The sequence below is a fragment of the Desmodus rotundus genome, chromosome 5, assembly GCF_022682495.2.
Source record: "Desmodus rotundus isolate HL8 chromosome 5, HLdesRot8A.1, whole genome shotgun sequence".
NCBI lineage: Eukaryota > Metazoa > Chordata > Mammalia > Chiroptera > Phyllostomidae > Desmodus > Desmodus rotundus.
The window spans coordinates 78,185,238-78,208,734 of NC_071391.1; the positions used below are offsets into that span (position 1 = coordinate 78,185,238).

General features: G+C 39.0%; 1 protein-coding gene across 3 annotated transcripts in view; it reads left to right on the plus strand.

The window, feature by feature from the left end:
• The window catches only part of ELMOD1 (ELMO domain containing 1), a 77,658-nt gene extending 55,734 nt beyond the window's left edge, over positions 1 to 21,924 (plus strand). The window contains exons 9-13 of one of the 3 annotated variants that reach the window (XM_071221479.1): positions 3,331 to 3,399; positions 4,162 to 4,185; positions 7,100 to 7,150; positions 8,328 to 8,461; positions 19,371 to 21,924. In XM_071221479.1, the coding sequence (XP_071077580.1) occupies positions 3,331 to 3,399; positions 4,162 to 4,185; positions 7,100 to 7,150; positions 8,328 to 8,461; positions 19,371 to 19,543 (451 nt within the window). In that variant the 3' untranslated portion in view covers positions 19,544 to 21,924. The remainder of the gene's footprint in view (positions 1 to 3,330; positions 3,400 to 4,161; positions 4,186 to 7,099; positions 7,151 to 8,327; positions 8,462 to 19,370) is intronic. The other 2 variants (XM_071221478.1, XM_053925606.2) reach the window with 2 other exon arrangements.
• Positions 21,925 to 23,497: the final 1,573 nt, after the last annotated feature.

The following is a 23,497-nucleotide window of genomic DNA, read 5'->3' on the forward strand; positions in this document are numbered from 1 at the left end:
TTTATTTATTTTATTTTTTATTATGAAAAAATTTAAGTATATACAAAAAAAGAATATTATTAAAGAACTCCCCTTTTACTAATCACCCAGATTTAGTAATTATCAAGGTTTTGAAATACTTGTCATGTTTGTTTTTTGGAAGGTAGAAGCATGTTAATGAAATTTTATACTGTTTTTCATTTCACTCTTAAGCTGTAAAAAAATCAACATTACCTTCCATTGACCCAAATGCCATCACAGCTAACAAAATTAACAATATTCCTTCGTGTCCTCTATGTTCAGTCCACATTCAAATTACCAGTTCTCCCCAAATCTCTTTTTAAAGCTGGTTTGTTCTAATCCAATTTTAAATAAGATCTCCACATTGTACTTAATTATTATGTCTCTTGGACTTTTTTAATTCAAGCAGTTTCTCTCCCTCTGCCCTCTCCCTCTGCCCCCTCTGCCCCCTCTGCCCTGTCATTAACTTGTTCAAGACTCCCAGTCAATTATCTTGTAAAATGTCCCATGGTCTAGATGTGTCTGTTTGCATTTATACCCATCCCTTATATGACCTGAAAATAGTAGGTGTTCAGAAAGGCATGAATCAGGTTGGCATCACAGTGAGAGGCCTGCCTTGTCCCCACTTTCATTCCCAGGCTGAGATGGGCCAGAGGTATCACAGTCCGGTGGCCGCATTGTAAAGTCCCCATTAGCCCTTTGTCTAATCACGTCCTCCTTCAGTGGTCTTCACTGAACCAATGACTTAATTATGCAAAAACTTTCTCTAATTCATTATTCTTCCCATAGTTGTTGGCTGGAATTCTGTGGAGATTCAGTTTCCTTTATCAACTATGGTTATTTGGTTTCTCTGAAATACAGGCAGGACAGATGTTCACTAAATAAGTTGACATTTTTTAGCATGAGGACTTGGTGCCCTAGTTCCCATGTTAGTAATCGAAAAACTTTTTTAGGCTTCATGTATCCTTTGACACATCCTATTAGTGAGAATAGTGATACTATTTTTTGAAAGAAATTAAGCCTTACTCAGTCATTTTTTTATGGCACCCCATTTCCTCCCTAGATCTTTACTTTTATATTAAATTTTAGAAGTTTTATAATCACTCATTATTGTATGAAATTCTTTAAATGCTACCCTATTAGAGCCCTGGCCATGTAACTCAGTTGGTTGGACCATTGCCCCGTACACCATAATGTTTCAGGTTCAATCCTGGGTCAGAGCACATTCTTAGGTTTAAGGGTCGATCCCTGGTTGGGGTGCTTATGGGAGGCAACCGATTAATGTTTCTCCCTCTCCCCCACTTCCTCCCTCTCTAAAATCAATAAACATATCCTTGGGTGAGGATTTAAATAAACAAATAGATACTACATTGTTATGTGATATAAATAAACAAAAAGTATTGATAAATTTGATGACAAAGGTGGTGTTACAAATTAATTGGTAAAAGATGGCTTTAGAATAACTAGAGCTAGGACTTTTGGCCTTCCAGTTAGAAAAATTAAATTCAATCTATACCTTACTCTGTGATATAAACCATAAAAGAAAAATCAATAATCAAAAAATTACACACATTAAAATTGAAAACTTCCATAAGATAAGCTACCATAAATAAAGTGAAAAGACAAGCCAAGACTGACACTCACATAAATTATAAAGGATCCATATCCAGGACTATATTATTCTCTACAGGGTTATTTGTCTTTATTTGAGGACATTTTTACATATACTGAACCAAGAAATATGAACAGACAAGACATAAAATAGGAAACCTAGACGACCAACAAAAGTGTGAAACAGACTCAATTTCATTAATAATCATGGCCATGTGTTGTGAGGGAGACTCTGTCCAGCAGAGCTCCCCCAGCCACTGCGGATGATACTAAATCTACCAAGACATGATCTGCTTGGGGAGGAAAGGTGGCCAATCTCTCAGAGGAATAGGCCTTGAGCCTGTTCCTCAATGGGCTTTTACTGGGTTTAATTTGCATAGGAATACAGGATGTATAGGTAAAGTTCATCTATCATTGTCAGGCAGTAAGGATCAAACAATAGATAACATTCAAAGAACTCTGAGGGCTTATTCTGAGTCAGGGTCAGATAGATAGAGTGATGCCAAACGGCCATAAAACTTTGGGAAACAAACTCATTTTATGCCTGGACCCTTATCATTTAAATTGAGTGTATTCTTAGCAAAGCACATTTCACAGGATTTTATGCAGTCTTCTTAGGTCTGATTGCCCCAGAAACCGCCTATTCCAGCACAGGGCCACACCCACCTCTAGCATTGTTTTAGGCTTAAGTCAGGTGGAGGATTCAGGCAGCCAAGAGATTAGGAGACTTTTTACAGACAGAATGAGGACTCAGGCTATGACAAAGCCGAGGGGTGAGGGTCCATCACCCCTTTCCTATAGTCCCCTAAGTCCTTCCCTGATGGCCCCTTTGTGACTGTGCCTGTCCTAGGTTGCCCCTCCCTTGAGGAATCTTACCCATCATTGGCTATACAGCCATCCTCCAGGGGCCAAGCAGGGTGAAGTAAAGGGGGCAGAGGTGGTGCCCCTGATGGGAGAATAAGTTTTGTCTCCTTAGTGGCTTATGGTCCCAAGGTCTTTTTACTCAGCTTTAGCCATGGGGGGTTACAGCTTCTGAAACCAGGCAGGGAGGTTCCCAACAATATGTATTAAATTTGCTGACTTTGGTTTGAAATTTTCTGAGACAAAATTCAAGAGCTCATTTTATTATTTAGATTTATGCAGAAAATATATTCACATGAAATTAAATAACATGGTATAGTTTTATTTTCTAGAAAACTTCATTTCCCCCTTTTTCCCCAGAATAAAATTTTATTTATAGCATCTCTAAGCTCTATATTTTCCATTGTTCTCAGAATTCAAATACCCCATGAATACTCTCCAAGAAAAATGCCTTTGAAACACATACTCTATCCTCTAGACTCCTTTCTGTGCCCTTGGCTGTCACAGCCCCTCACCAGGTCCCTTCTCTTTTCTGCCTCCTGAGGGGCCTCTTTCTGCCCCCTCATTGATAACCCCTCTTAATAATGATATCTTTGGCTCTCTGGGGGATGGCAAAGTTCATAATTACATTTTCAGACCTACTAGAATCATTCCTAAATCTATATTGAGTTTTACAACTACTTTATTATACTGTCATTGTATTTGGAAAATTCTAGGGAAAGCTGTTCTCTGGAGAAGCTGAGACACATGATAATCTTATGCTAGTGTCCATCTCTGAATCCAAATGGCCTCAAACTGGATTAAAATGATGTATTCAACAGGCATGGAGTTAACGGTTTTCTTTCCCTCCAACTGTAGGTATTTTGCGGAAAGGGACAGTACAGCTGCTCAGCAGGTCCTCTCTGACTCTCTTCATCCAAAATGCAGGTAATTATTGAAAATAAAACATGGGTTATGCTTTGTGAATGAGGTAGAATTAACTTCATCTTCTACACGGATCTGTTGATGAAACTCTTAGAAGTCAACCCACCAGAACTGAGGCTTAAAGCTCCTTCAAAGCAACCCTCTGACAAATTCAGAATAGGATGGTTAAAACTTCGGGTACTTATTTGCATTGGCTATACATGCGAAGGGTTATTAATTTAGCTAGCATGAGGTAGATTCCCTTAATTACTATAAAGTTCTGCCTTGCAAATACTATGGAATGACTTGCATTTTTAAAGTATATTTGCACATTTACACATTATGCTATATGATTGCCTTAGGGTTCTCTGTACAGATTTTTTTGTTGATATTAAATAGAATCATAGGCCTGAAATATGCTGTTTTTTGTGAATTAAACTGATATAACCTACCAAAAAAAAAACCTTCAGGTACTTATGGGATTGAAGATATAAAATGGAGCTGTTAGAGTGAGATACGTATTTAAAGGGACTGATAACATCACTGGTGTCCAGGAAGACTGATGAGGCGGGCATAGAAGAAGGAGAGAGCAGAGTCTGGAAGAAAAAGTTCAGAAACAAGAGAGTATGATGGGGGAGTAGAGGGGAGAAAAAGTCGTGAAGTCGGGGGCTCACTGAAAAAGCCTGGAGTTGCTCAGGCTTTTTAAAAAGTAAAATTCTAGATTCTAAATTATTTGCATTTTCATTTACTTTTCTACATTTTTTTTCTTTAACTGATTACATGAAGGGATATCACTAAAGAGGAAATAAGGTATTTTTTCTTTGCTTTTCTGTTTTATTGCTTTTATTTTCTTTTGAAATATGTATGAACAATAATTTTTAAAGAAATGTAAATTCAAGAAAATTTTTCCATAAGCAAGCATTTCCTATCTTTTAATTTAAAGTAGTTTTTTATATTTGGGCTCTGTTTTAGGGAGAGAAAAACTGGGTTAGACCAACCGGATAGAAAATGTCAAAAACCTTTTCTACAACCATGGCTATACCTGGTTGGAGAAACGTTTTGAACACATCTAAAGGCTGATCACATCTCCACACATGCTCTGACCCCATCTACTCCCCAGAGAGCGACATTTTATTTGGGAATTATGTTGCAGAGAACGAATTTGCTCTTCTATTAATGTATTTCTCATTTCATTATTAAATAAAATAGTTACATATGCTTTAGTCATTCTTCTTATAAGGAGTTCTGCTATTTTGCAATTATAGTTTTGTATCACTTTTTTCTCCTCAGCATGCCAAGTTCCTTGTTAGTTTTCATGTTGTCTGACGAAGTCCTAAATTTTATTATTCAGAAATTCAGAAGCAGGTTGACTTTGGGGCCCCCCTCCCACCTTACTATTATACTTATTCTAGCTTCTGTTGACTAAGGTTCATTTAATTACACTATACTTCTCCAATTTATGTTTATAATATTTCACAAGATTAAATTATTTTCTTTATCTTTCATTTACTTTGGAAAAACACTAAAACCACTTAGCTCTTTCTTGATATAGCACATGGTTAAAATTGAGCTATTTTAACTTTTAACTAGGTTTTCTGCATCGCATGTTTCTGTAATGCAGAGAGACTCTGAACTCCCTCTAATCAGACTGACCTCGGGGTGTATGTGCACCACCAGGTGACATTTCCTGGAGGAGCATCGGCCAGGAGACATGACTCCTCCATGGCCCTTGGGAAGAAACAATAAGCTTAAAAAATATTTTTGATTAAGCATTGGAGAGGGATTCATTTTGTCTATCGGCCGTTCTCGAGAAAGGTTTTATAGTTTCATCTGTGTCAGCATCAGAGAGGACTTGGTGGTTCGTGGGATCCCTCCTATTAAGGAGAGACTAGCGTTTGCATGTGTGTGCACACGCACACAAGGCGTGTAGATAAAACTACCATGCTTTGTCCCTCAAGCTACAGTAAAATTGACTAAGTGGAGTTCAAGCACCGATCACTTCAAATTGTTAGTAAATGTCACTGAATACAAATCAGAGTGTTTTGAAAATGTTACTGTCCTTCACTAGCCTCTGCAGGAATTATACATTGACCGATTGTGATATAAACATAGGTTCTGTCAGGCCCTGGATATTGCGGGTGTTCAACAGGGAGAAGCCTATGTGCACTAGGAAAACTCTCCTGTCTGTCTTTCAGCAGGCATTATATATTATTATTCTTGAAAACATCCATCCATTGAGTCCTGAAGTAACTTGAGGGATAAAAGTAGGTTCGAGTTTAAAAGGAGAATTTTGACTGTTAGGTTTTTTGTTTGTGTGTGTGTGTGTGTTTCCTGAAGAGAAGGATTCATTCTTTCAGGGCCAGGATATTGTGTAGATAATCAAATGAGTGGAGGTCATTTGGCCTTTTCTTCTATTTTCAATGCAGATAGAGATTTAACATATATGGAGAAATTATCTATTTACAAAGCTTTGTTAAAGAGAAAGTAGGTGCTTATAAATTAATTTATACAAAGTTTCTTAAGTTTCAAACAACTCATTTTAATTTGAATAGGAGTCTTTTAAGATAAAAATCTCTGATGCCTCTTTGGCTGGCTAGTTGGTTGGTTGGCAGTTACACTTTAAAAAGAGGCAGCATGTTTTTGTTTTAACACGAATTAAAGACAGTTACTTTGAATTATAGATAATCATTTACAGAGTAGAAAGTATACATAGTTAAATATAAGCTTTGTATTGTGTTTTTGTGGTCTTGTGCTGTGTGTATTACGTGTTTGTCTTTTAACACAGTGTTTGCAGTGTGTATAGAATATTCCTACTTGGATGGAAGCTAAATGCTCATAATAACTCTAGTTTTTAATTTTATTTAGTTCAAATGATAATCAATTCTTTAGTCTGGTCACACTGAATGAAGGTCCCATTAGCCACAACGAAGAGCGGAGCATGGTTTCTACTATAAGATGTTAGCCGCAGAGTGGGGTGAGGATGGGGGGTGAGCAAGTACACACAGTAATGAAATGCAAGGCAGTGTTTTCAGAATGCTTCTATGAATAACCCTTTCTTCAAACAGTCTTATTCAGAAGCTCAAATTATAAAATGGAAGGAAATGGAACCGCTGTGGTTTAACTGTCCTAGCTTAACCAGAGGAAATACCATAGCACTTATTGAAACAGAATTTTTTAAACCCACATAGTATTCTCTCCTCCTCCCTTCCTTCTTTCATTCCTTCCTTTTGTTCACTAACTCAATTATTTATCGATAAATATTTATTTGGCATCTATTGTGTGCCAGACATCACAAGCAAGGCTGCGTAGGATAAATGCCATGAGATAAAACCAAACATGGGGAATCGGGGGAGAGTGAGGTGGGACCTAGTTAGAGGGGAGGGGATACCAGAAAAGGTTTCATGGAAGCTATGTCATTTGGTAAGTAATGATAGTTTAAAAGAATATAAAAGATAGCATAAAAGAATAGTGTTTGGCCTTTAGGGCTGTCTCCCACTGCTAAACTAAAGTGAACAGGGGATAAGTATCACGGCTTTAAATAATTCCATTTCTGAGCTCCATATAAATTGAATTGTAGCTTTTTAATTGATGACATTTTCATTGGTTTGTGTTTGATAACTGAGTTACAAACATCTCTGCATTTAGTCAACAGTTTTAACATGAATATTAAAAGAGAACAAGTACCAATTAGAGATTAAATCTTATTATTTATTCATTCACTCAGCAAATTCAGCAAAGCAGAATGGGAGCAGAAAAGGATGGACAAAGCAATTGGGTGAGTGTGGGATTTCATAATAAAGACTGTCAGTCTGAAGCAGGACAAAAATGTCCCAAGAGCCCTGTGAGAGATGACAAAAATGAAAATCTACTTGTTCTGATGAAAATATATAATCCAATTACATTTGTAAAAGAATCTGTTATGTTTATGGATATCTTTGTATTTGTATGATTATGTATAATTACTTTGCCTGTCGCCAACTGCAAGATTTAGAAAGTTATAACCATATGGAAATCATTTTCAGAAGTCCTCATTTAGAATTTATTTGTTAGTTTTCTTTTAAGGATTTCTATCAAGTATCAGGCTACTAGATAAAAATTTACTTTATATGTTATTTATTTTTATACTTTTTTAAGATTTTATTTATTTATTTTTAGAGAGGGAAAAGAAGGGAGGGAGAGAAACACCAATGTGTAATTGCCTCTCGAGCACCCCCTACTGGTGAACCTGGCCCACAACCCAGACATGTGCCCTGACTGGGCATGGAACAGGCAACCCTTTAGTTTGCAGGCTAGCACTCAATCCACTAAGCCACACCAGTCAGGGCTAGAAGTTTTTGGGTTTTTTTATAATACCCATTTCATCTAAAACATTTTGAACAGAAAACTCCTTTTTTTAATATGCTACCATGACAGACATGTACAAAAGGGAGTAGAAAATATACCCTGATCGTTAAGATACTTATTTGTATTTTTCCTCCTTTTAACAATAATATATGATTTATGCCCTAACCAATGTGGCTCAGTTGGGTGGGCATTGTCCTGTAAAGTGGAAGGTCATCAGTTTGATTCCCAGTCAGGGCACATGCCTGAGTTGCAGGTTTAGTTCCTGGTTGGAGAGTGTATGAAAGGCAGCCAGTCAATGTTTCTCTTTCACACTGATGTTTCCTATGTCTTTGCCAGTATAAATAATGCTGTAATCAATATCCTTGCATACGAAGCTTTGTCAGGGTTTTTTTCCCCTCATATATTTGGAAATGGAATTACCAAGTCAAAGTACATGAACCCTCAATTCTCCTTCTGATAAATTACAAAATTCAGCGTTTCAATAAGGTGGAGAAGGAAGGAAAACCTGCCACTCTAATAATATAGTAATTAAAAATCAGATTATTGTATTTTTAAATCTTGTTTCCCATATGCGACACAAAATTGGTTTTGTGGTTTCCCCTTAACAGGTACTCCTTTGCAATCGTGGGCATCAACATAACTGATCTGACATATAATCTACTGGTGAGCGGAGCTCTAAAAACTCATTTCTATAACATCGCCCCAGAAGCTCCAACATTGTCTCACTTCCAACAAACATTCTGTAAGTGTCCTGTTGCTTAATTATCAATGTAGTTTTCTATAGAACACTCTAGACAAGCATTGAAGCTGAGATGTCTTTGAGATTTAGTTGCTTTGGGGACTTTAAATTTCCTCTTGTGGTTTTGATCTTTGTTGTTGTTTTTCTCCTTTGAAAACCTACACTTATATTTTCAGGCATTATGGATTTATCATCTTTCCCAGCCCTTGAATGATACCCAATGTACCTGTTTCTGGTCAGACTTAAAGACATCATGGGTTACTCCCCTTGATCCAGCATGGCCTAGCACTTGAGTGCAGACTTTGACAACAACTTGAGTTGACTCCTAGATCAATGTTTACTAACCTCACTAAGCCTCAGTTATCTCGTCTATAAAATGAGTCTTTTCCTTATAGAGCTGCTATGAAGATAAAATGAGATGATGGATAAAATATTTTTCTTAGCTAGCACCATAGTTAGTGTTCAGTGAATATTAGAAAGAGGACGTATTGGTTTAGTGGGTGATGCTGATCTAGGTCTCCCCCATAAAGTTGTCCAGCAATATCACTCTACAGTCATGCTTGTAGTCACCAAGCCCTACCTGTGTGCTCAGAGCTTCCCGGTCAGCTTTTAGTTCAACGAGCTTTTTATTCAGTCAAAAATATTTATAGACAGCCAGGTTTTATCAGATGCCTGAGTGTGATGGTTAAACATATATCCTCAAATTCTTTGATACTCCTCCCACTGAGAAGTAAGGTTTATTTGTCCCTCTCACGACTTGTTTCTGGGCTGACTGGTTGGTTGACCAATGGAGTGTAGAAGAACTGACACTATATGACTACTGAGACTAGATCAGAAAAGGCTTTTGCCTGGTTCTCTGGGACTGGCTGCCTTTAGAGGCATGAGCCACTATAAAAGGGATCTGATTCCTCTCGTGAGGAGGTCCAGGACACCACACATGGAGCAGCCTATGTAGGTGATCTGACTGACAGCATCAGATGAGGTCCCTACTGATATCCAGCATCTGCCACCACACATGTGAGTAAAGATGTCTCGAAATAGTTCCTGCCATCTTGCTGTTAAGTCACCTCAACCTTCAGGTCTTCCCAGTTGAGACGCCACACATTGTAGAAGATCCCCTCCAGTGAATGCCCTTCCTGAATTCCTAACCCACTGAATTCATGAGTATGTTAAAATGGCTGTTTTAAACCATTGGATTTTGAAATAATTTCTTAAGCAGCACTTGAAAACAAGAACAGTAAGGAAAGCTTCAAGCATGAAAGAGAGTGCAAAACAAGCAGGAATAAAGCCACTAGAAGGAAATAGAAACAATACAAGGAGAAAATAAGGCAAAAATCTGTATCATTAATATCCCCAAAGTGATAAGACATTGTAACTATGAAACAAGAACAAGATACTATAGGAAGAACATACCGAGAACATAAGACTCACATAGAAGTTAAAAATCATGAGACTTCTGGTCGAGATGGTGGTGTAGGCAGACTTGGCTCACCTCCTCGCACAACCACATCAAAATTAACTAAAGTATAGAACAACCATCACTCAGAACTGTCAGAAATCAAGTTCAATGAAGTTTGACAACTACAGGATTAAAGAAACCACATCCATCCACACTGGTAGGAGGGGTGGAGGTGGGAAGCAGGTTGGTCACATACCCACATGTGGTAGATGAAAATTCAGGAGGGATATCTCAGGAGCAAGGAGTCCCAGCACCACACCAGGCCCCCCAGCCCAGGGAGGGAGTGCCAGGAAGATAAGTCCCCACAACTTGAGTTGGTGGAAAAAACTTCTGAAACCCCAAGCAGTTGCTCTTACAGAACCCACATAAGGACTCACCTACACAGACTCACTCCCTCTGAGCTCTACACCAGGGTGTAGCAGCCTGAAAGTCATCAGAAGTATACAGGGAGAAACTCAAGTGTCTGGCATCAAGGCAAGCAGAAGCCATTATCCCTTTTCTGAACCCTCACCCCACAGAGCCACAGAGCCGGCAAGCCGGTGCCATACCTGAAATTCCATCGACCTGGCCACCACTGTTTGGCATACCTTGGAGATCCCCAGAGACTCAGCCCCATCCAACTTACCCTCCCAGCCAAGCTGCTAATCCATAGGGACGGCTGGTCTTGACTCTTGCTCCACAGCTTCCTAAATCCTCTCAAACAAGCAACAGTTGACCTCAGTGAGTCCCAGGCACAGCACTAGCAGCAGTCAGCCTTGATTCACAGCTTGGCTTCACCTGGAAATCTCCAAGCCCAGCACAAGTAGCAGCCTTTTCAGATTACTTCATGCTCAGACCAGGTGGCCCTGGGAGGAACAGAGGTGGGGATTGACCTTGCCATGCACCACCCAGGAAATCCCAGAGCCTGCCCACCCAGTGGCAGCTACCAACCATGTCAGAGCACCACCACCCTGCCCCCACACAGCTGATCCTCTGTGGAGGGCAAAGGTTGATAGTCAGTGGTCGCAGCCAATCCTTGCAGCTGACTGGCCTGGGGAAATCCCTCCCATTGACCTGCTAACAGCAATCAAGGCTCAACTACAAGAGGAGGGTGTACTCAGCCCACATGAAAGGCACACCTCGAGTACCCAGCTTGGGTAATACAGGAGGCTGTGCTACTGGACCCTGCAGGTCACCTACTACATTAGGCCGCACTACCAAGACATGGAGTCAAAGCACCTCTACCTAATACGTAGAAACAAACACAGGGAGGCTGCCAAAATGAGGAGACAAAGAAACATGGCACAAATGAAAGAACAAATCAAAATTCCAGAAAAGGAACTAAACAAAATGGAAATAAACTATCAGATGCAGAGTTCAAAACACTGGTTATAAGGATGCTCAAGGAACTTAATGAGGACTTCAAGAGCATAGAATAGATCCAGTCAGGAACAAAGGATACACTAATTGAAATAAAGAACAATTTACAGGAAAACAATAATATAGTGAATGAAGCCAAGAATCAAATCAATGACTTGGAACATAAGGAAGCTAAAAACAACCAATCAGAACAAGAAAAAAAAAAGAATTCAAAAAGAAAGAGGATAGAATAAGCAGTATTTGGGACAACTTCAAGCCTTCCAACATTTGCATCATAGAGGTGCTAGAGGGAGAAAAGAAAGAGCAAGAAATTGGAAATCTATTTTAAAAATAATGAAGAAAACTTCCCTAATTTGGTGAAGGAAATAGATAATGCAAGTCCAGGAGCACAGAGAATCCCAAACAAGATGGATGTAAAGAGGCCCACACCAAGACACGTCATAATTAAAATGCCAAAGGTGGAGATGAAGAAAGAATCTTAAAAGCAGCAAGACAAAAGCAGTTAGTTACCTACAGACTGTCAGTTGATTTCTCACAAGAAACTTTGCAGGCAAGAAGGGATTGGCAATAAATATTCAAAGTCATGAAAAGCAGGGATCTACAGCCACGATTGCTCTACCCAGTAAAGCTATCATTTAGAATCAAAGGGTAGATAAAAAGCTTCCCAGAGAAGAAAAAACTAAAGGAGTTCATCATCACCAAACCATTATTATATGAAATGTTAAAGGGACTTATTTAAGAAAAAGATCAAAATATGAACAATAAAATGGCAATAAATCCATATCTATCAACAATAGAATCTAAAAGACAAACTAAGCAAACAAGAAGAACAGAGACAGAATCATGGATACAGGGACTATTTTAGTGGTTGCCAGATGGGAGAGGAGTGTGGTGAAATGGGTGAAAAGGTGAGGGGATTAAGAAGTACAAATGGGTGGTTACAGAATAGCCATGGGGACGTAAAGTACAGTATAGGAAATGGAGCAGCCAAAGAACTTAAACGCACGACCCATGGACATGAACAATGGTGGAGGATTGCCTGAGTGTGGGGTATGCTGGGGGGAGGGTGCAAAGGCAGGGAAATTAGGACAACTGTAATAGCATAATTAATAAAACATAATTTAAAATTAATAAATTAAAAAATTAAAAATCACATAACAGAAATGAAATCACCAGGAAGGATTAGAAAATAAAGCTGAAAATATTCCTAGAATGTAGCAGAACAGTGTAGATGAAAAATAAAAAATAAAGGTTGGGCCCTGGCTGGTGTGGCTCAGTGAAGTGCCAGCCTGCGAGTCAGTGGGTTGTCAGTTCAATTCCCAGTCTGGGCACATGCCTGCGCTGCAGGCCGGGTCCCTGGTGGGGGGATTTCAAGAGGCGACCACACTTCGATGTTTCTCTCCCTCTCTTTCTCCCTCTGTTGCCCTCTGTCTAAAAATAAATAAATAAAATCTTTAAAAAAATAAAAATAGAAAAAAAAGGTTGAGAAATTAAAGGACCATTCTAAGAAGCCTTATAACTGAATAACAGAGGTGCCAGTAAAAGAGGAGTGAAGCTAAAGGGTAGGAATCAAAGAAATAAAGAAAAATTCTCAGAAGTAAAGGATGAGTTTTTATATATTTAAACTAATAAGCACCAGCATAATAGATTAAAATAGTATCACACCAAGGTCAATATCATTGTAAAATTATGACATTGGCAAAAGATTATTCTAAAAATCTTCAAAGCTATTATATAAAGAATTGAGAATCAAGATGACATTGGACTTTTTAACAGCAACATTGTATTCTGTAAGCCAGAGGGTGAGGAATAAATACCATATGATCTCACCTTTAACTGGAACATAATCAACAGAAGAAAAAAGCAAACAAAATATAACCAGAGACATTGAAGTTAAGAACAATCTAACAATAGTCAGGGGGGAGTGGGGAGGGGAGTGAGGAGAGGGGATTACAGGAACTACTATAAAGGACATGTGGACAAAACCAAGGAGGAGGGTGGAGGTGGGGGAGGGAGGGGGGGTTCAGCTTGGATGGGGTGGAGGGATGGGGAGAAAAGGCATACAACTGTAATTGAATAAAACAATAAAAACAGTAACAAATAATAAAAATTTAAAAATAAATTTTTTTAAAAGACAGTGAAATAAACAATTTCTTCAAATATTTAAGAGACTGTTTTTTAAAACCTAAGGGAATATGATTTCCAATTTAGAATTCTATACCCAGTTTAACTTACCAATTAAGTATAGGAATATAATGAAGACATATTTTTTTTTTTTAATTGTTATGCAATTACAGTTGTATGCCTTTTCTCCCCATCCCTCTACCCCACCCCAGGTGAACCCACCTCCCTCCCCCCTCTCCACCCTCCCCCTTGGTTTTGTCCATGTGTCCTTTATAGTAGTTCCTGTAATACCCTCTTCCCACTATCCCCGCCCCCACCCCCCACCCCCGCCCTGGCTATTGTTAGATTGTTCTTAACTTCAATGTCTCTGGTTATATTTTGTTTGCTTTTTTCTTCTATTGCTTATGTTCCAGTTAAAGGTGAGATCATATGGTACTTGTCCCTCACTTCCTGGCTTATTTCACTTAGCATAATGCTCTCCAGTTTCATCCATGCTGTTGCAAAGGGTATAAGCTCCTTCTTTCTCTCTGCTGCGTAGAATTCCATTGTGTAAATATACCATAGTTTTTGGATCCACTCGTTTGCTGATGGGCACTTCGGTTGCTTCCAGTACTTGGCTATTGTAAATTGTGCTGCTATGAACATTGGGGTGCACAGATTCTTTTGGATTGGTGTTTCAGTGTTCTTAGGGTATAATCCCAGCAGCGGAATTACTGGGTCAAAGGGCAGTTCCATTTTTAGTTTTCTGAGGAAATTCCATATTGTTTTCCACAGTGGCCTCACCAGTCTGCATTCCCACCAACAGTGCACAAGGGTTCCCTTTTCTCCGCATCCTCTCCAACATTTGTTTGTGGATTTGTTTATGTTGGCCATTCTGACTGGTGTGAGATGATACCTCATTGTGGTTTTAATTTGCATCTCTCTGATGGCTAGTGATGCTGAGCATCTTTTCATATGTCTCTGGATGAAGACATATTTTTAATGCAATGTCTTAAAACATTTTACCCTTCTGTAACTTTATCAGGAACCTCCTAAAATATATGTTTCCACAAAGTAAAAGTGTAATCCTAAAAGAAATTAATTAGGTCCAGAAAGCATAAAATGTCATAGAAGAGAAGTGAAGAGAATCTTCAGGATGAAGGTGAAGACAAAGCCCAAGATGATATCTGGGCAATAGTCTGAGAATAATAAATCCAGAGCTTAGCAGGTCAGAAGTCTCTGGGAGAGTCTCTTTGAAGAATATGAAATTGACAGAATTAAATTACTTTTCCCAAGGCCCTCACCAGATTTTAGGAAGAGCAGCAATCCCCCTATAGATTGAGGTGTAGGCAGAGGCACTCGGGCCTTTGTAGTGGAAGAAAGCAGTGCTTTGAGTTCATTGTTTCCCCATCAGACATGATCAGTTCTGCCTGTTTCTTCTGTAATATACTTGCAATTACCTGTGTCCTTGCATATGTCCCCGCTGTCTACTAACTGAATGCAGTGAAGCAAAACCAAGACACATTCAAGCAACAACAAATACACTGCAGGCTTGGATTGGAAGGCCAAATTAGAATTCAAAACAGGTCTTTTATCCAGGTGAGAGAATGTAAGAAGGTAATAATAGCTCTGTTAGTCTGTCTTTACAGTGACTCAGCGAGCTCTGCACTGCCAAGGCAGTGCTCCTCAAAGACTGCGTTTAATCTGAAGCTCCACTGACCTGAAGCAAGCTCAGTTGTAATGAGCAGAGGGAAAGGATAATGGCCAGAAGAGGAAAAAGCATTGTTTTTCTTTGACCTTCAAAAGAAAGATCTATTCAGTAGAAATAAGAACCAGAGGAAGAGAGTAAACCAGAAAGCCAGCTGACATCAGGTCCTGGCTCCCAGCCTCCAGCTATAACTGTTTAATTGTGCCCCATCCAAGTAGTTTTTTAAGCCGAGCATCCTTACCTATAAAATGAAGATATACCAGCATTACCTACTCCATAAAACTGTTTAGAGAATTAAGTAAGAGACTATAAACAATAGCCTGGCCTGTTTCCTCCCTCTACTTTCCATGCTATTTTGTTAGCTTCCTTCGCTAATCAGTAATGATCTGGAATTGTCTGCCTGGCTCCCTCTCCAAAAGACCAAGAATTGGGGAGCATAAAAATTCTATCTTGTTCTTGTATCTTCACATATTTGTTCATTGAAAGATGGGCCAATGACCAAATGACCAAACAGATTAATGAACATTCTGTAATGTTATATAAATGAGTGGAGGTTTATGATTATAATATATACCCTGGAAGCCATGCCACCATTTCTGCATTTGATTAAAATCATGTTGTACAGTCTCTAATTATTTTCCTGATGAGGCAGACAGAGTCCCAGGAAATCAGTCTATAAGCTCTGCAGCTTGACTTTTGTAGCCTGAAGAAGAAGGATCCTGAGAATGGAGTCAGATTATTAACCACCCTCACCTCTGCTCTTATCCTTGTCTGTCTTTAAAACTTTTCAAGATGTTTTTCTGTATGTGTAGTTTTGCATGTAAGGTAGGAAAATAGGGAAACCAAATGGATCTGCATTCTTCTAAAACTCTGTACTACGCTAGGTGATCTGGAGAGTGAGTTGTCAGTTAGTTTACCTGCACATTGTGGAAGAGTAGAAATTTTTATGTACATTGTGAAAAAGTGAACCCTTCATTAAAAGATAACTTTGCACAGTGCTTATTTATTATTGTCAATAGGAGTAGAACTCACAAGATAGTAATGAAATGCCTTTTTTTTTTTTTTTAGAGAAAGAGGAAGGGAAGGAAAAAGAGAGGGAGAGAAACATCAATGTGTTGTTTCATCTCAAGCACCCCCTACTGGGGACCTGGCCCGCAACCCAGGCATGTGCTGTGACTGGAAATCAAACAGACAGTCCTTTGGTTCACAGGCCAGCACTCAGTCCATTGAGCCACACCAGCCAGGGTTAATGAAATGCCTTTAATTCATCATGGATGATTTTAATTCATAATATTGGAAACCTGACTCTATATACAACACAGCTTAGATGTGTTTATTTGAGCTCAGAGGCCAGGTCAGGAAAATTATGTGTGTATTTTATATAGCAAGGAAAGAAGAAATTATAAATGATCGCATATTTCATTTAGAACCATAAAAATTATATTTATTTAAAAAGCCAAGGGAACTTTAAAAAAGAGTGTTTTTTAGACCAGTGGTTCTCAGACTTGAGTGACATGAATGAGACTCATCTTACTGAACTGTTATGTCTGGTTGAATCGGGGAGGGTCTGCATTTTTAAAAGGGACCCCCATGCCATTCTTAGGATACCTTTAAGAGTTCACAGAGTCCCTGAGATGGATGAATGATTGCATTGTTTGGGATAAATAAGACACTGGGATTAGAGAAAATGAGTTTCTGTTGCTGTGCGCTGAAACAACCACGATGGTAAACAGACACCAACTTGTGACATGGGAGAAATGGTAAGGAGAAATAAGGATGCTTAACCTGGAAAAGAAGTAAGCTCAGGGCATGAAGGGCACTTCAAATACTTGAATTGGAGAATCATGGGATTTGTTCCAAGAAATACAAGGCAACATAGTTTGGCTCCATGAGAAGAGCCTTTTAAGAATCAGGTTCTTGGAATACCATTCAGCCTTAAAAAAGAAGGAAATGTTACCCTTTGCAACAGCATGGATAGACCTGGAGAACATTATGCTAAGTGAAATAAGCAGTCAGAGAAAGACAAATACTATATGATTTCACTCATATGTGGAATCTAATGAACAAAATAAACTAACAAACAAAACAGAGACAGACTCATAGAGAACGGACTGACAGCTGTCAGAGGGGAGGGGGCATTGGGAGGCTGGATGAAAAAGGTGAAGAGATTAAGAAAAAACTCAGGCAACAGTATGGTGATTACCAGAGGGAAAGGGGAGTGGGACAGGTAGAAGAGGGGATAGAGGGGATAAAAGGTGACAGAAGGAGACTTGACTTTGAGTGGTGAACACGTAGTACAGTATACAGATGGTGTATTATAGAATTGTACACCTGAAACGTGTGTGATTTTATTAACCAATGTCACCCCAATAAATTTGAAAGAAAAAGAAATAGAGAAAGGAGAAGAAGAAGAAAAAAAGAGGGAGGGAGGAAGGAAGGAAAAGATCCATCCTAGAAGTCCTATTTAGGACCCACAGAGAGAGAGAATACACCTAGATACTGGTAGGTTTCAAATAACTTCACTCTCATCTGAACTTTTTTTCCTGAAAATAAATTCCTCAAATCCAATGGGAAAAGAAAAAAAGAATCAGGTTGTTCATCCATGGAACAGACTACTGTCAGTGTTGCCACCAGAAGAGTTTAAGGCTGGATGATGCCTCGGTGAATCCCAGCATCAGGTGGGAGAGGTGTGGATGGACGGGATAGGTCCCGGGGTCACCGCAGGACATCTCTGATCTGGGTCTCCTCAGATGGCGTCGGGTTCTCATGATAGTGTCTTGTGCAGCCCAGAGGCATTTGGATGAGTGTTAGTGTGTGTCCCTGTCAGAGATGGTTATGTTAACTTGCCTTAACACTAATTAACGTAACGTAGTAATGTGTGCAGAAGGGCCAAAGACAGTCTAATCCTAAAAGAAACGGAGTGGTCAAATCCCCAAAAAAGCAATATAAATTCACTCTCTCCTTAGTCCCCTTCCTCCTGTAGTTGTGGAGAGACCATATGCTTAAAGACACACAAAACACCTAACAGTGTAAAAGGATGAGTAATCAGGTGAGTTTGTGGAAGTGGACCAACATCTGGCAGTGTATATTGGGTTACATGGAAGCAAAGGTCAATTCTAATTTTATATTATAGTAAGATATGAATAAAGATTTTTTAAATTCTGCTTATGAAACTATGTTAAAGGTTTTCTTATAAGTAGTTACCAGAAAAACAAAAGGTATTTAATTTTTTTATTTTTTTTTATTGTTGTTCAAGTATGTTTGTTCCAAAATTCTCTTCCCATGCCCCCTATCATCGCTACTGCTCACTCCTTTCCCACAGAGGTGAAAAAGCTAAGATTCAAACCAGGTTTCTGGTTCCAGAATCCTTGCTCCTACGTTCTACTGTCTTCTAATATTAACACAAAGAAAAGCTTGTGTAATGTTGGGTTTTCTTTTTTTAACTAGGATTATTTCCTCAAATATTTTTGTAATATATAAGGACATTTGGCCTTGCAATAGGTTTACTACATACAGATATTTATTACTATATTTTTAAAAAGCTGTTCACATATCCATCCTGAATGTGGTGGAGGGAGAGAACACAGTAGAGAAACAGGGCACAAGGAATAGATTCTCATATAAAACACTTAACATTTATTCCAAAAATCTCCCAATCCAGATCATTCATAGATAATGTTTATGAGACATAAAAGTATTTGAATATGAAATTATGCTTCAGAGCAAGGAAGTCTTATTAACAATTTCATGTAGTTTAGTGACCAGTCTGTTGTTTAGAGTTGATTTACAATTTTTATTTTCTCGTAATAGATTGTCAGAATGCATTTGTTTAATTTGTCAGAGTAATTTAAAACTTAAATCAAGTATCAAGAGAAAAAAGGCTGACTGGAGTAATTCTGAAAAATTAGACCATTATGTTAATGTAATCAAGAGGGAAGGATGAGGTAGTCGCTGTCGGCCTTTCAGAATATCTTCCCGACGTGATTCACGTGCGAGACATGCAGAATGGATTTGTATTCCTGCTTGAAAGGAGTGAGAGTAATTCCAGGGCTAATTGCAAAAATCTTGCAGATTAGTAGCTCCTACTGCACTGGTTTCAAAGAAAAATTTTTGACAGGAGTATCTGAATGGAATACTTTTATTTAAATGCTCTGATCACTTCTTTGAGCTCCACGTGGCTGTTATTTGGCCTCACCTCTCTTTGAGCCATTCAGGGTGATTTTGAATGCGATTAAGAATTTTTTTCCCCTCCTGCATTCTTACCACTGTTTTATCTCTACCAGGCTATTTGATGCACGAGTTTCATAAGTTCTGGATTGAAGAGGACCCCATAGACATAATGGAATTTAATCGCGTGCGGGAGAAATTCCGCAAGAGGATCATAAAACAGCTGCAGAACCCAGACATGGCGTTATGCCCACACTTTGCTGCCTCGGAGGGTTTAATCAACATGTAGTCGCCCACGCTGATTTCAGTGGATGCCCCAGAACACTGCCTCATTGTCTTGTTAGGTCTCTGCTTTGTCCCAGCTCACACACTGAGTGCACACAGTGATTGTATGCATGCCTTTTGGTACCGTATTTTCATCTTTTGGTCATACTTACCAGGTCCCCAGATGCCCCTCTTTCCGGAATACCTGTCAGCCAGTGCCTGCCCGTGTTGTGGCATTATGCAGTGTTACATCCTGCGCTGACACCAGGCATGGAAAGAGTTTTCTATTTTTTTAGATCGTTTTCCTCCCTCTCATAATTCAGCATTGAAGAACTGTATTTCTGTAGCTGTATTTTGTATGTAAGAGATTTACCTGAATTTTATTCTGTGGAAGCCTTTTAATTTATTGATATGTTTCATGATCACTGCTGCTAGCTTTTCAAGCCAGGTTCATGCTTGGGACTCATTCCAATAAAGTATAAGACTTTAAAATAATACAGACAGACAGACACATGAAAAGCCAAACCATTCCTGCAAACACAGCTGCACTTCATGAAAACGTAACGAGGCTTACAAGGAGCAAATTTAGATAGGTATTTTCTTGTTTGAATTATATTGTAACTTATCCTCAAGTCTGTCATGGTCGTTTAGATATCAAATTATTTTATTCCCATAATTTCACAGGCTTGGACGCCTAAATATGCCTATGATGCTTGCAGCCTCAGAAAAGAAGGGTGCACGTGCACGTCAGAAGCTGCGAAAGGACTTTCACTGCCTGCCTCTTGCTAACACAGAGTTATACCCTGGCACTGTTCTGATCCAGGCATCTTTGCTTGGGGAACCGAGTGCTGACTGGTTGGTTTTCTCTGTCAAGAGGCAATATTAAAAAACAATTTGTAAGAAAATGTGTTGCAAGAGAGGAATCTAAGCTATGTCATTCTGCAATATTTCTTGGAAATAATGACCTTGTCTTGTATTGATAGAAGAAGTAAATTGCTTGGAAGACGGAAAAGACCAAATCATTCCAAAACTGCTGAAAATCATTTAAAAAACCATGATTTGTTTGGAATTATGATTGTAGTCTGTTGAATAGTATTTACCATGGCATTTCATACCCATGGTATTTTATATCTTCTATCAATTTTAGTATTATTAGATATTTGTGTAATCACTTGCTTATTTAAATGAATTTGAGTACTGCCTGTCAGTTATATGAATAAATTACATGTCATTCTACTGTTAATGTATAGTGGGTTCCATTTTAATATCTTTGTGCTAATACAGCTTCTGAATATGCAAATATGTGAGTGGGTAGAATATCAAAGACAGACAACCTGGGCTGAATATAAATCATGCCATCATTCAGAGCAACCAGGAATAAATTAGATTGTGTCATGATCTTGAGGCCCGGTGCTGCTTTAATGAAAGAATAATATCCACCTTTTTCTTTGTAGCTTCCTATAAAGACTGGTTTGTCTGCTGCTAGACAACTGACAAAGGAAACATTAATCTGCCTGTCATTTCCCTGTCCATTCTGGCTCCTCTGGGGTTTTGCTATCCTTTCCCTCTCGGCTCTGTACCAGGCGGCCGGCAGCATTTTGCGTCGCATCCATTACAGCCCTTTGCCCCTCCCCAGAGTGGGGAAGGAAGGGGTTGGTCCTCGCATGATGTGCTTGCGCCTTGAGTAATGACGAGAATATCTATTCCTCTCTGGAGGAGGTGAGAAGTTGTGAACCAGATAAATGGCCCGTCTTGGGAGCCCTGAATTTCTCCTGCAGTTGGGACTGCCCCAGAGGAAAGCATTATTCCACGTGCAGTCCAGCCCTTGTCAGCCACCTGCGCGCAGTTGTCTCCTTCTCTCTGCTGCTGCCCTGCACCGCTGGCGGGGCTTGACAGTGTGGAGCCTTTACACCAGCGCATGCCTTCCCTTTTCATGTACACAGAGTTGACAGTAACAGCGCTGGGAGTTTCCCCTTCCAGGTCCTTGAATGATTTCTCTCTGTTGTATCTGATCATGGCTGCACAATTTTAGGATTAAAAACTCTGCCAGTTCCTTCTAGTTCAGAGTATTATTAGATTTTCTACTCACACCTCTTTGTGGAAGATGCATTCTACCTAGTAACATGAAGTGAGATAAAAAGAAAAGCAGAAGGTTTAAAAAGCATTAAAAATGTGTGATGTGTTTCCCTTGAGCGTTCTTAGCTTGCTTTTGTGTATTCCATTAAACAACAGTTGACCACTTAAAATGTAAATGATACAGCAAACCTCTTCCAAGTTTTCCAAAACACTACTTGCTACGATAAAAACACATTCCCGTTCACACACATTCCAGTTCACACTACAGGGAAACAAAACTCGTCGAAGCACCATTTCTGAAAATTATGACTTCAGTCTGACTTTCCTTCTTACAATCTTGTTATTGTATTGCAAAAATATCATTTGCTTGATAACCCACCATCTTTTCTATTTGAAAAGAAGTTTAAATATGGGGTGGGCAAAAGCAGGTTTATAGTTGGAATACAAATAATACAATAAATAATATATAATAATACAAGAATAAACTGTGTTTTGCACACTCACAACTGTAAACCTGCTTTTGCACACCCCTGTATATGCCAATTCCAAATGATAGGTACTCTTTCAATGTATCTTCCAGACTGGAACACTTTTGAGAGAGGAAGAGGATGTTATTAAAATTTCTTTAGGACAACAGGGTAAACTGGGGCAGTTTGAGGAAACTGAGCTGTTAGGTGATTAAGAGAGACCTAGAGACTTAAGTAGGAATAACCTACCCACAACTCAGTTAGACAAACACAACCCAATTTCTTCACTTTCTAACCTCTGCAGGAGAAGTACATACACCATAGGGACATAGACATTGTGGTAACCAGAATACTACCCAAATTCTTTTCTTAATATTTTGTTGTATTTTTCCCATTCCATTTAGCCCTCTTATGCCTCCCTACCCCCACAATCACCACACGGTTGCCCATGTCCACAAGTCCTTTCTCCTTTTTGCTCATCCCTCCAGCCCCTACCCTCCCTCCCACACACACCCATAGCTGTCATCCTGCTCTCTATTTATGAGTCTGCCTCTATTTTGCTTGTTAGTTCAGTTTACTCATTAGATTCCACATATGAGTGAAATCATAAGGTATTTATCTTTCTCTGACTGGCTTATTTCACTTAGCATAATGTTCTCCAGGTCCATCCATACTGTTGCAAAGGGTTTTACGGCTGAATAGTATTCCATTGTGTAAATGTCCCACAGTTATTTTATCCACTCATCTACTGATTGACACCTGGGCTGTTTCCATATCTTGCTGATTATAAATAATGCTGCAATGAACATAGGTGTGCTTATGTTCTTTCAAATTAGTGTTTTGGGCTCCTTCGGATATATTCCCAGAAGAGGGATCACTGAATCAAAAGGGAGATCCATTTTTAATTTTTTTTGGTATCTCCATACAGTTTTTCACAGTGGCTGCACCAGTCTGCATTCCCACCAACAGTCCAAAGAGTTCCCCTTCCCCACATCCTCGCCAGCACTTGTTGTTTGTTGATTTATTGATAATAGCCATTCTGAGAGGTGTTTGGTGATATCTCACTGTGGTTTTAATTTTCATTTCTCTGATAATTATTGATGTTAAGCATCTTTTCACATGTCTATGAGTGCTCTGTATGTCCTCTTTGGAGAAGTGTCTATTCAGGTCCTTTGACCATTTTTTAATTGGATTGTTTGTTTGTTTTTAGTTTTGTAAATTCTTTATAAATTTTTGATATTAATGCCTTATCAGGTATATCAGCAAATGTTCTCCCATTCCATGGGTTGTCTTTTTATTCTGTTGATGGTTTCCTTCACTGTGCAAAAACTTATTAGTCTTATGTAGTCCCATTTGTTTATTTTTTCTTTTGTTTCCTGGCCTGGGGAGATAAAGCTGATAAAATACTGCTACAAGCAGTGGCTGAGATTTTACTG